This window comes from Vicia villosa, linkage group LG5 (genome assembly GCF_029867415.1).
Source record: "Vicia villosa cultivar HV-30 ecotype Madison, WI linkage group LG5, Vvil1.0, whole genome shotgun sequence".
Classification (NCBI taxonomy): Eukaryota; Viridiplantae; Streptophyta; class Magnoliopsida; order Fabales; family Fabaceae; genus Vicia; species Vicia villosa.
This window is the reverse complement of record NC_081184.1, coordinates 157,972,251-157,985,347: the sequence shown is the minus strand read 5'-3', so window position 1 is coordinate 157,985,347 and position 13,097 is coordinate 157,972,251. Positions and strand designations below refer to the sequence as shown.

At 33.2% G+C, this 13,097-nt stretch overlaps 1 protein-coding gene across 1 annotated transcript; it reads right to left on the bottom strand.

Annotated features, from left to right (window-relative positions):
• Positions 1 to 1,388: 1,388 nt before the first annotated feature.
• LOC131603452 (uncharacterized) lies at positions 1,389 to 6,584 on the bottom strand. The gene is made up of 9 exons (XM_058875764.1): positions 5,664 to 6,584; positions 5,429 to 5,519; positions 4,728 to 5,206; positions 4,406 to 4,508; positions 3,223 to 4,313; positions 2,990 to 3,092; positions 2,181 to 2,881; positions 1,901 to 1,999; positions 1,389 to 1,816 (listed from the first exon to the last, which is right to left on the bottom strand). The coding sequence occupies exons 1-9, from the start codon at positions 6,567 to 6,569 to the stop codon at positions 1,748 to 1,750; spliced, it is 3,642 nt and encodes a 1,213-aa protein (XP_058731747.1). The 5' UTR covers positions 6,570 to 6,584; the 3' UTR covers positions 1,389 to 1,747.
• Positions 6,585 to 13,097: the final 6,513 nt, after the last annotated feature.

The following is a 13,097-nucleotide window of genomic DNA, read 5'->3' as shown; positions in this document are numbered from 1 at the left end:
TATACAGGTGTCTTTAGGCTTCAATTTGCTGGTGTAATTAGTTGAGTCTTATAAAATTTTATATAGTTTATCAAGGATATTGGTTTCAGTTGCAGTGCGTTGTTTTAATGTTAGTGTTATTGACATTGTGCATCAGAGGACTTAGGGTTAATATTTTATTGTATTAGTTTAAGGCATTATTTATGCTTGTGATTTAATATATTGTTTGTTGTTCCCGAAAAAAAAAACATAAGAAACATACTTCAAACTAAATTATGGATCAAATGTGATGGTGTTGGTGGAACTTACAACCACATCAATTTGAGCAAGCATATTAGATGATTGAAAGTTTTACTATTCAATTTTTACATCTTAATCAAGTTTTCCAAAAATGAAAATGTTTTGACCCCTATCATTGTTTATTTGATAACTTACCTATAAGTTATTAGATAGTCGTTAATTTGTTCGTCAGATAAAGTTATGTGGTAGTCATCAATTTGTTCATCGGATAACTTATTTATAAGTTATACGGTAAACAAACGAATGACTACCAATGAACAAACTAATGAGTACCAAAATATTTGTAAACTAGTTATTTCGTGAAGATTATAACATTAAAAAACTTGATTATAAATATTTTGACGAACATATAGTGTAACATACAGGAAAATTTGGTTGAAAGTTGTCCGATGAAGAGAAAATACATATCAAAAAATTTTGGGCAAAGTTATCTCTTGAACAATGGCATGGGTGAAAAATATTTCATTAATCAATTTCATTATGGGATAATCTTTCTAAATGTTATATCAAACCCAGAGAGGGGAACATACCTCAACCTACCCTTGTGGAATGAGCATATTTAATAATCTCATTAACCAATTTATATATAAACTACAAATCAATAATACACGTATAATTTGGAAGTACATATATAATAGAAATGAACATATCTAAATTCTAATAAAAATGATTTTATGCCAGTTAACTCCTATTTTCTTGGGTCACACTCATCAAACACATAATATTTTGCTATTGTATACGCATTTGAACTAAGTTTGTGACAACATACTTAAACATGCAGTTTGAGTACATTGCATCATTTGCATGTGATACGTGAATTGAATTTACATGATTATACTTAAATTTAATACTCATAATCTAAAAACTCAGACCCTACATACATGACACTTAACTTGAACTTACGTGAACATTATTAAATTGAGTTTAAAATGAAAGAAAAAAAAAACACAATCATTCAACATCTCAGTTTACCTATGGAATGAAATACTAATATTGCAAATGCAATGTGGTACTTCGTTTATATTTGGTTATCAGTGAGAGATAGTGAAGAATTTAAAGATTAGAAAATGAGAAGCAGTTTTTGAAAATAAATACCGCTCAAAGGACAATTTGAAAAAAAACAAATTAAATAGGTCCAAGTATCCGGAACCAATATTTGTAAGTGCTAGTTGATAATCAGCCAGAAAAATAAGTCCAATTTTCTTTGAATATGAAAATTAAATATTAACCCCTCTGTAAAAAAAAATGTATCTACAGAACACCCAAGAAAAAGTGGAATTAAAACAAATCTCTACAAGGTTCTTCTTCTCCCTGTCACTTTTTCCCCCATACTGCTTGAAATATCAAGTACCAACATAGTTCCAGGTATTTGTTTTAGTTTCTTAACATTAAGCTGAACTTGTTCCATCTCTTAGAAACAGATGTCTATTCAAGTGATAGATAGCTTAAGAGATGCAAATGGCTATTCTTATGCTTCTGGTTGAATGACTTTTTCTTCAACGTGATCTGAAAATTTAACACTTGGTGGCTGCAGACTCTGCACAAAACAAGCTAAATAAACTAATTGTTTACTTGGAATGACTATAAACTAATTGTTTATTTGGAATGACTATGCACATACCGGTGTTCTGCAATGCATGTTAAGATCATCATTCATTTGGCTAAGCCGATCCTTTGCCAGTTGTTCTATTTCAAATGCTTTCCTGCAGGCTTCTTTCACCTGAAAATATACAGATAAAAAGTCTTGATTTGATTAGTGTTTTCCTCTTATTTCTGTGCTACATTATCACTATTTTGCATGTAAAGAGGGGTAGCTCTGTACAGATATAGTTAAGAATGATAAAATGATCAGAGAAGAAACATTAAAACCAACAGAAATTGAAAGATCGTGTAGTACTCACCTGGCTTCCATCAAAAACAGGAGTGTCACTGACACCATCATTATTAATATTACTTTCTAAAATGTTTCTGAGATGGGATAGTTCCTTCATAAGGTCTTGGGCAACCTCATCAGCATCTAGCATCTGGTTTCTAGAAAATTCAAATGCTCTTTCTGCATGAAGGCGAAAAGAAGCACAGTTTAAACATGTGCAAAGCCCTCGGCATCCTCTGGGGTTTCTTCTCAAAATTCCTTTTTGAGAACCAACAGTGGGGGCACTAACTTGATCTGAGACTTTCAGTTGGGACAAGCTCTGATAATTTCCAAGTGTTTCAGGTGACCTCTCCTCAGTAGACAGGGCAGGTGTAGCCTCTTTTTCTCTAGTGTCAACTTCATCAGCTATAGGCCTTAAAGGGGTGGTTAGTAAATCTCTCGGAACAGAAATTGGTGAACTGACAAAGTTCTCCAGCTTGTCAAGTCCATTTGATACGATCTGTTTATCTGGCAGTTGAGATATTGGGCTTGAACTATCATTATTTAAATCACAAGTATGCAACTCTGTTTCTTTCTGAGCACCAGAATCACATGTACTATCATCCATAGGAACACAGTCATTTGAAGCACTTGTCCGATTTACTAAAAAGTTTGAAACTGAAATTGGAACAGCTGGAGCATGATCTAAAAGCTTCTGAACTTTTGGGTGATGATCATTATTTGAAGCACCTAAAAGTTGTAAATTTAGTTATAAACAACAGATGCCAATTATAAAAACTCAAATTGAACATTTTTTACAAAACCATATCTTTCAATACAATAAGAACTGATACTTACAGGAATTAGACTTTACAGTTTCCAAGAAAATTGGAAGCAATCTTTTATAGTTGAAAGACCCAACATGTTTAAACAACTTCGTTCGTGGACAACGATTTAGAACCTGTTCAAAAGACTTGATCAAATATACTTTTAAGAAAAAAAATTAACACAACAGGAAAAAATATTATAATATCCAGAGGATAAAAACTTAAATTTTTTTGGATATATTATTAAAACATTGAAGTCCTTACCGGTGTGGTCTTGGATTCAGATCCATTTTCAATCTCACGAACAGAACTAGCATTTTTGTTGTTGCTTCCTTTTGAAGGCATCTTTGAGGCATAAACTAGGCCATTCAGTAGACTTCCTGAAGTGTCACCGCCATGTGCTGCAATGTCTGGTATCTCAGGTTTATCAGAGATAATCTTCTGTGATGGTGGCCTAGGTTCTTCATTTGAGATGTTGACACAACTTAAAACAACAGCATCGTCAAACTTCCTAATTGCACAGCTATTTGTTTCCTTCTCCTCTGCAATGTCTTGTAGCTCTGGTTTATCAGAGATAATCTTCTCAGATGGTTGTATAGGTTCTTTTGAAATACTGACACAACTTAAAACCACATCATCATCAGTTTTGCTAATTGCATGGCTGCTTGTTTCATTCTCCTCCACATCTAGCATATTATGATCCAATTGACTTAGACTCTGACCCTGAGGAGGACAGCTGCTAACAGATTCCAACTTCTCCAGATTCACTAACTCCTTACTTTTATCATATCCAATAGTGAATCCTTGTTCTTCACTTGAATGATGCTTAAATGGAAGGCTGAAGATATCATCATTAATATTAGGCAAGTTTTGGTCTTTGGGTTGTGACTCACTAAAGTGCTGCTCGGATATAGTGGTGTGCACTTGATTAGGGCCATCATGGTTAGCAGCATTGGTGACAATCTTAGAACAGTGAAAATCCCTCATTACTGAACAAGGATCAGTCTTTGATTCACTCAAGCACTTGTCTTTTGAAGAAATTGCAGCCTTCTCAGAGTGTGCCTGAACGTGGGACTCAGATAAGCACTCCTGGACTGTTTCGTTTGCATCCAATTGCATTGGCAATTCAGAGAAGTCTTGGGAAGATGCCAATTCTGGAAGGTTGCCATGAGTTAACATATTAGCAGGATTAACTAAGATGTTGCTTGCCGAAGCATTAGAGTCAACTTTGTCTTGCATTGGGACACTGACTGTCATTTGCATGTGAATAGAAGCTTCTTCACTTTGAGATGGCAAAGGAAGCTCCTTTGAATACAAACCCACATCTTGAGTCTGGTCACCAAATTTTGATGTACCTGCAAAATCAGCTAGTTCTTCATTGTCCATTTCTAACTAAAATCTAATGTATTTAACTTATATTGCATAAGCAGCTGAAAACAGTAGTTACCAGAGTCGTCTTTAGTAAGATTGTTCAGAAATGGAAGCAACCTTCTATAGTTGACTGAACCTGGGGTTTTGACCAGCTTCCCGTGCAAATAAGGTCTACGCGCCTGCAAAGACATCCAATGTAACATGGTAAATCTAAGTTACCAACAGAAGTAAAACCATGCATATGTATGTATTATCAAAAGTAAATAGAAACGGTATTAGAAAGTTCACTGCTACTAAATTGAAAGTTTAAACATCTCAACACCCCTCAAGACCAGAACCAAACTGTCTACCCTATAATTGGTTGAAAACAAAAATTTGAACACATGCCAGATTCTTACATGTTTACTCTTAAGAGGTTCGTTGCTCTTGTCAGCTTTGGGGCACATATCCTTTGCCACACTCTGCGTTTGGTCTATATTGAGAATTGAAGTATCATATATCTCAGCATCATGGGTCGTTGGTATAGAATCTTTATTCAAAACGCCAAGCTGCTCTGAGGCACAACTATTGTGGTTAGTAGCCTTAGCATTACCAACATCTCTAGCACCAAGAAAACCTGCAGCTGGATCCACCTTTGAATCACTCACAGTTTCACCATCCACGGATGGCCTGGATAAACACTCACCATTCACTTTAGCAGTATTTAATTGCATTGGTGAAGAAGTCAGTTTTGGCCCATTAGTATCGAGCAAGGTGCAACTATCAGTCATAGTTTCTGGTTTAGAAGCTTCGCGATTATCAGACAACAAAGGAAATTCAAGCCCCGGTGCATCCATAACCTTCTTATCTTTGAGGCAATGACCCGAGTTCAGTATACCTAAAAAATTATAAGCCAATTGGTTTCAATGCACATGTCAGACTAAATCATCATCTATATTCTACACAATTCAATATACAAATAATAAACGATTCTCTGCATGAAACAATTTTCAAAATTATATCTAAAGCCAATTAATTTCATCACACCTATCAAGCTAAATCATGAACTAGGTTATGCAATCAATAAATATTAAACCATTTCTCTGCATCAAATAATTACCAAAATCATCTCCCATAACCTCCATTAGCCTTCTGTAATTGACTGAACCTGGAGCTTTGAATAATTTCCCTGGTAAACGTGGCTTGAGTATCTACACAAAGATTAATATCAACAAGCAGCACAGGTGGTGAAACTATAGACAACAAATTCCAGAGCAAAGAGTATTTTGAACAAAAATGTCTAACTAACTCATAAGATACAAGGAAAATAACTTGAAATCGCTACTCGAACTTACAGATTTGCTCTTGAGAACATGACTATATAACTGGCAATCTTTGGAACCAGAAAAACCCTTGCCTGAATTTTCCCCTGCATTAACAGCAAGAGGAGTATCTTTAACACAGAGAGCCTCTTCAGTTTTCCTCGCATCTCCGTTAACTTCCAAATTAATACTTATCACAGCATCTGGTGGTGTCGTTTGTACTGGTTCTTCACCCAAATCATCAATCTTCTCCAAACAATAGCCACCATTTCCTTCATCAATTTGCTTGTGAACTTGCAACTTCGGACTTTCACATGACGATTCAGTGTTTCCCCGGTTGAAATCCCGAGGTTCACATGTAAGCCCTAAAACTGGTACCTCAGTCAGTGAGACCCTCCCATCATCAAGTGCGTCGCCGTTATCAGCAAATTGCGATTGAAACCCTAACTCAGCTACTTCCCTGTCAGAATCAACAACACTCCCATTGGACAACGCACTTCCGATCCGATCGGAGCAAGCACCAGCACTAGACAAAAACGAGTAAACTCGTCTCATGCGAAGATCCTTCGCTGTAGCACAAGCTAGGTCACCGTCGTCAAGCTTCGCTTTCTTGCAAAGATCCTTCACGAGATCTTTATCTTCTGAATCCGATTCGCAATATTCCTTGCAAATATCCTGAATGAGAGATTTGTATTCCGATTCGGAAAATTCTTGTGTTGCATTGTTTCCAGCAAGATGAACGGGAACGTGATAGAGTTTATCTTGTGTTGGAACTGGAACTGGAACGGGATGTGGTTCCGCCTTACGCCGGACGGGATCGTGGCGGATCTGGCCGGAGCGGCTCCGGTGTAAGAGGCTCTGGGCTCTGCTGCGGGTGAAAGTGGAAGAGGGTGGTTGAGATGTGTGGTTTCGTTTGCGGGATTTTTGAATCACCTCCATGGCTGCTGCGCTCTCGAGTCTCGGTCCTATGTGTGGGACTTGGCGCTCTTTTTTATACGTACAAAGTGTGATGGCGGGAACGAGGGCTTTGTTGGCGGGAAAATAGTGTGTCCCGTTAATTCCAATTTTCTTTTTCATTTTGGTTCGTTCGTTTTCACTTGAGAAATCAATTTAGTGATTTACCATTATGTTCTTTTTCTTAATTTTTTTTATGAGGATGCGTTAAATTTTTAAATGGTTTTTAAAGAGTTAAAATAATGTTTAATTAAATATGATTGACAGTGTACAAATATTTTAGACCGTCATGCATCCCCTCTTTTCTCTTTTTAAAATTAAAAAAAAATAATGCTGCATTAAATTAATAAGTTTAATAATTAAGTATACTAAATTAATTTATTATTATTAATAATAAACTATATTTAAATTTTTAGAGGGTTGTTTTTTAAAATACCTCAAAACTACATTAAATTGATTAGTTTAATAATAATATAATATCAATTTGTTGTACCAAATTAATTTAATAATATTATAAATAAAGTTTGCTTAAATTTTACCATAATTGAGAATATTACCGGGCCCGTCCTCAAATTTTAAAGGGGTCTAATTTTTTTTTAATAATTAGATAAAAAATATTAAAAATAAATAAAAAGAATAAAAACATAATATTTATATAAAAATTTGTAATTTAAATGATACATTGAATTTTTAGTGTTTTGTTTGATTAATATACAATTGTATTTTTGATATGTTATTTTTAATTATAAAAAATAATTTTATTTTTAAAATTAAACACATTTTTTAATTTAAAATAGATTCCTTGAATTGATTGGGTGGACCCTAAATATCATTATTGTTAAATATTAATATTCTTAAGTGGAATATAACAGAACAATGTCTCACGATAAAACTAAAATTAACTTTGCCTATAATTTTGAAATTGATCAATTCTTATATAAATTATTTAATTTTCTTTTTGTACAAAATTATTTAATATATATGTCTAGCATGAACCATCAAATAGGTGATTTACCGGTGAACCAGTTTTGTACACCATAAGATTTACCTAAAAAATAATTAAAGGTATGGATGGGTTTAAAACAAAAAGGAGAACATGTGTGTATTTTTTCACACAATCCTTACTCCACCCTCTTTCTCTCCCAATCATATCCCTCAACCTGTACTTTAACTTCTTGCAAAACCCAGTAAGTCTACTGTCTCGTCAATGATACGTCCAAACCTCTTTCTGTTTAATGGGACAAATTTTTGAGATGTTGATAGTTCTCAAATACAATGATCAATATTTCAATCTCTAACGATGAAAAACAAAATTGAAATCAAAATATATAACTAAGATTTCATTTTAACATAAAAACATTTAATTAGGATTTCTTATATTTAATTTTCATCACTGTCGTTTATTATCATCCACTTCCATTTCCAAAAAAAGATGAAATAGAATTTTGATTTTAAGTCTTATTTTATTTTATATAACTCTCATATTGAGAAAACATGTTTCAAAAAGTGTCACTAAATTTGTTTAATTCAATGTTGCAATGAAGATTGGTTGGAGATGATAAGATAAGGAAGACAAAAGGTCTTTGTAATGGTGGGTATATATGCAAGTTAGAGAACACAGAAAGAAAAAGGAAGAAAAGGTTAGAAGAAAAATAGATATAATTTGGTATGTACGGTGTATAATAATATTAGTAAACTAGATTAATCTAACCACTCTTATTTGTTTTTGAAGTGGTCCACTAGTGAGGGATTTGTTAGAGTCCTCGTCTTAGAAGTCACCTTTAAATAAATATATCTTAAAATGGTATATATATATATATATATATATATATATATATATATATATATATATATATATATATATATATATATATATATATATATATATATATATGAAATAAGAGAAAAGGGGTGATGCACTGACAGTGTAAAACCAATCACCACACATGTATCCAATTAAACATTTTTTTATTTAAAAAAAACTTAATGACATGACACTTTTATGATTTTCTATTGAATGATAGTGTAAAATTATTTTACACTCTCAGTGCACTACCTTTTAACTCATGAAATAAATATTTATAATTAAATTATTACTTGACATTAACATTTTTTAACGTAGTTAACATAAAATAAAAATGAGAATAATTATAGGGAATTAAATATAACTTTGACAAATTATTTATTTGAAAATAAATCATTTAAAAAATCGTTGGAAAATACAAAAGTGTATGTGGATAGTTGTCTATAAATAATTAGTTAAAATTAATATTTTTTAATATTATTAACGGAAAAAATGAAAATTATTATATTACACAGTATAACTTTTTTAAGTCACTTTGATGAAACTTACAAAGTTACAATTCACACACTAAATAGATTAAATAAATCTTACTAATTGAGTTATTAAATTCAATATTTTTTTAAATTGAAATGTGAATAATTATAATATAAAAAAAATTTAAAAGAATATTAACTATAATATGTTTTTGATATAGTATATACATAGAACACAAATGAAAATAAATTATAATTCACAAACTATATTTTTTTCATACTTTGATTTTATCAAGTTGTTTTTTAAATAAAAATAGGAACACACAATTTTTATCTTTAATAAATATTTATCACTAAATAAATAGTTAAATTTAGAAGAAAAAAAACTTAAAATATCCTTCACATAAAAATGATATTTTGTTTTGGCTTTTTTTAAAAATAATTTTTATAGTGTTGCATAATGTTATGAAAAAAAATTTATAAAAGAAACTTCTTATAAAAGCTTTAAATAAAAATTTAGTTAGAATAATTATTTTTAAAATGTGATTTTACGTATTTCATCTATTTATGAAAAAAAAATTGGATATCAAAATTTCAAAAAATCAATTAGTTTTGAAACTATTTCAAATAGATTTTCATACCGATCATTTTTTAAATACAATTTTTAAAAAAAATTACCATTTTAACTAAGTTTTGGTCTTCCATAATATATATTTATGTTATACGATGTCAAAATTAGTGTTTCATTTTAGAAAAAATAAATATAAAAAAATATTTTGAAAAACAGTTATAAAAAATCTATTTTTAAAGTGGAAACATATAGACCCTATGTATCAGTACAATTTAAATCAATTGCAAAATATCAACATGGTTAGACAGCTACCTTTCTGCAAAAATGAAACTGTATAATCTTTTGGTCATTGTTATCACTTTGTCTGCTAGACAAAAACGTAAAATAAAATTTACTTATATTAAATCAATTATAACTTATAAGAAAACTAAGAAACTATTGGAATGGACAATTTATTCACAAGGCAAATACATTGCCATAAATCAATCAGTTAGATCTAATATTTGTTTAATATGTTTTAAAGAAACATGAGAATAGCTTTAATATACGAATTATAATCTCTTATGAAAATCATACATGAGATATTAAATTTTTCAACTAAATTTTATTATCACATTTTCAAAAATTTGCCCCAAACAAATGAATAGATCAAATTGTTCAACTAAATTTTATCATCACTTTTTCAAAAATTTATGTAATAAATCGAATTTTTCAAATTTTCTGAAGTGCCAAAAATTTAGAAGGCGTACTGAAAATTTAACGAAAATAAATAAGGTTTACGGTATTTTTTGTGAAATTTTCGATATTTTTTATCGAAAATTTTGAAATTTACGGTATTTTATACCGGATATTTGAAAAAATCCAATATTTTCTATTTGAAATTTCAAATTTTCTGAGACTATTATCATTTGTCAATATTATTGAATATTTCCGGTACATATTATACCGGAAATTTCAAAATTTCGGTATTTCAATTTTTTTAAAAAAAGCTATTTTCCTTATATTTTTAAATTTTGCTGTGAGGACCAAAGGCACGAACGGTTCTATTACGTGGTGGACCACCGACCGAGCAGGTGTGGTTGCTCAATTGTCTCGAAGCATACGCCACTAGGAATGTATAATAATAAGTATATAACAATATTGTGAGATATTGGATCGAACTCTAGTATAGCCGAAGGGTAGCTTCTTGGTTCGACAGTTCGACATAGTTAAGCATGAAGTCAAAGGTTGTTCACATGCTGGTGTCGAAGTGTGCATGCTGTAGTCGAAGATGGGTCTAGCATGCAGATGTCGAAGATGCTAGGGTGGTTAGCATGTTAAATTAGGTTTTAGTGTTTAAACCCTAATTTGTTAAGTTAGCTTGTGTATTAAGATGGCTTGTGTAATGGGCCATGCTGAAAAAACCCATTAGTTAGTATGTTAGGTTTTACTATAAATAGCATACTAGTCTCTCATCATTGCTAAGCTGCAAATCCTAATTTAGGGTGAGAGAGGTTATTTGTTATTCTTGTAAACTTGTAATCTTGTTTTAAGAGAAAGTGAAAGAATAGCAGTTATAACCAATTCTTGTGTTCTTCTTCTCCTCTCTAATTCCCTATTATACTTTGTTATTGGTATCATTTTTCACAACAAATCGGTGCGGTGAGCGTGGAGAAGATGCCTTCAACAAAGTATGAGATTGAAAAGTTCACCGGAGTGAATGATTTCGGTCTGTGGCGCTTGAAGATGAAAGCCTTACTGGTTCAGCAGGGTTGTTTGGAAGCGTTGAAGGGAGAGGCAGCCATGAATGCAGAATTGACGGCAGCGGAGAAGACGAATATGATCGAGAAAGCACACAACGCAATTTTGTTGAGCCTTGGTGATGAGGTTCTTTGGCAGGTATCAAAGGAGACGACGGCATCAGGGTTATGGGTGAAACTTTAAAGTTTGTATATGACCAAATAGCTGGTAAATCGACTCTACCTGAAGCAAGTTTGTATTCATTCAAGATGATTGAAGACAAAGTATTGGCTGAGCAGTTGGATATGTTCAACAAGTTGATTCTTGATCTTGAAAATATTGATGTGAAGATCGATGATGAAGATCAAGCGCTGTTACTATTGTGTTCTTTGCCTCTATCACATGCTCACTTCAAAGAAACTCTCTTGTATGGAAGGGAGTCCCTGACGTTTGAAGAAGTTCAATCAGCCTTGTACTCTAAGGACTTGAATGAACGAAAGGAGCATAAACCTTCGACTGTTGGCGAAGGTTTGGCCGTTAAAGGAAAACTCTTACGAAAGGATGGTAAGTTCGACAAGAAGAAAGGCAAAAGCCAGTCGAAGTATTACAGTGGCGAAGCATCTGGCATTCGATGCTACCATTGTAAGAAGGAGGGTCACACAAGAAAGGTGTGCCCTGAACGCCTGAAATATCATGGAGGTAAGGATAATGGCAACGCTGCCATTGTTCAAGATGATTTCGAATCATCTGATGTTCTTGTGGTTTCAAGTAGTGACTCTAAGAAGGAGTGGATTATGGATTCAGGTTGCACTTGGCACATGACTCCAAACAAAGACTTGTTCGAGGAATTATGTGATCAAGATGGTGGATCAGTATTGCTGGGAAACAACAAGGCTTGCAAGATTGCAGGTGTTGGATCTGTGAGATTCAAGCTCCATGATGAGTCAATAAGGTTGTTGACTGAAGTCAGGTATGTTCCTGATTTGAAGAGAAATCTGCTTTCTCTTGGTGAATTCGACAAGAAAGGATATGTTTTCCAAGGAGAGAAAAGTATCCTAAGAGTCATGAAGGGTTCGAAGGAAGTCTTGAGAGGCGTGAAGAAACAAGGCTTGTATACCCTTGAGGCTGAAGTTGTAAGTGGTTCGACAAATGTTGTATCCACGAAACCTTTGTCGAAGACAGTAATCTGGCACATGAGATTGGGACATGTCAGTGAAAGGGGTCTGGTCGAATTAGGGAAACAAAATCTGCTTGGTGGAGACAAAGTCGAAAAGCTGAAGTTTTGTGAACCCTGTGTACTTGGAAAATCTTGCAGAGTGAAGTTCAACAAAGGCAAACAAAGAACACATGAATCCCTTGATTACATCCATGCTGATCTTTGGGGGCCTGCAAGGTGTGCATCACATTCAGGAGCAAGGTATTTTCTATCCATAGTAGATGATTATTCCAGAAAATTATGGGTATTCATCCAGAAGACTAAGGATGAAACTTTTGAGAACTTCAAAAGTTGGAAGACTCTGGTTGAAAATCAGACTGGCAGGAAGGTCAAGAGGTTGAGAACCGACAATGGCCTTGAATTTTGCAATGAGGCATTCGACAGTTTTTGTGCTACCTCTGGTATTGCAAGGCACAGAACTACTGCAGGTACTCCACAGCAAAATGGTTTGGCTGAAAGATTTAATCGAACTATTTTGGAGAGAGTCAGATGCATGTTGACTAGTGCGGGGTTAAAGAATGTGTTCTGGGCTGAGGCTGTTTCGACAGCAACATATCTGATAAATAGATGTCCTTCGACAGCGTTAGATATGAAGACACCTGAAGAAGTTTGGTCGGGACATCCACCAGATCTCGACAAACTGAGAGTATTTGGCTGCGTAGCCTATGCTCACATTAGGCAAGACAAGGTCGAACCTAGAGCTCTGAAATGCATGTTCATGGGATACCCA

What these genes read in the sequence shown, in the direction of transcription:
- LOC131603452 (XM_058875764.1), bottom strand. Translation starts at nt 6,569, where the DNA reads ATGGAGGTGATTCAAAAATCCCGCAAACGAAACCACACATCTCAACCA. An exon ending in ATGTTCTCAAGAGCAAATCT is followed by an intron (nt 5,520 to 5,663) that starts GTAAGTTCGAGT and finishes ATCTTTGTGTAG; the next exon opens with ATACTCAAGCCACGTTTACC. An exon ending in CTGTTTTTGATGGAAGCCAG is followed by an intron (nt 2,000 to 2,180) that starts GTGAGTACTACA and finishes GTATATTTTCAG; the next exon opens with GTGAAAGAAGCCTGCAGGAA.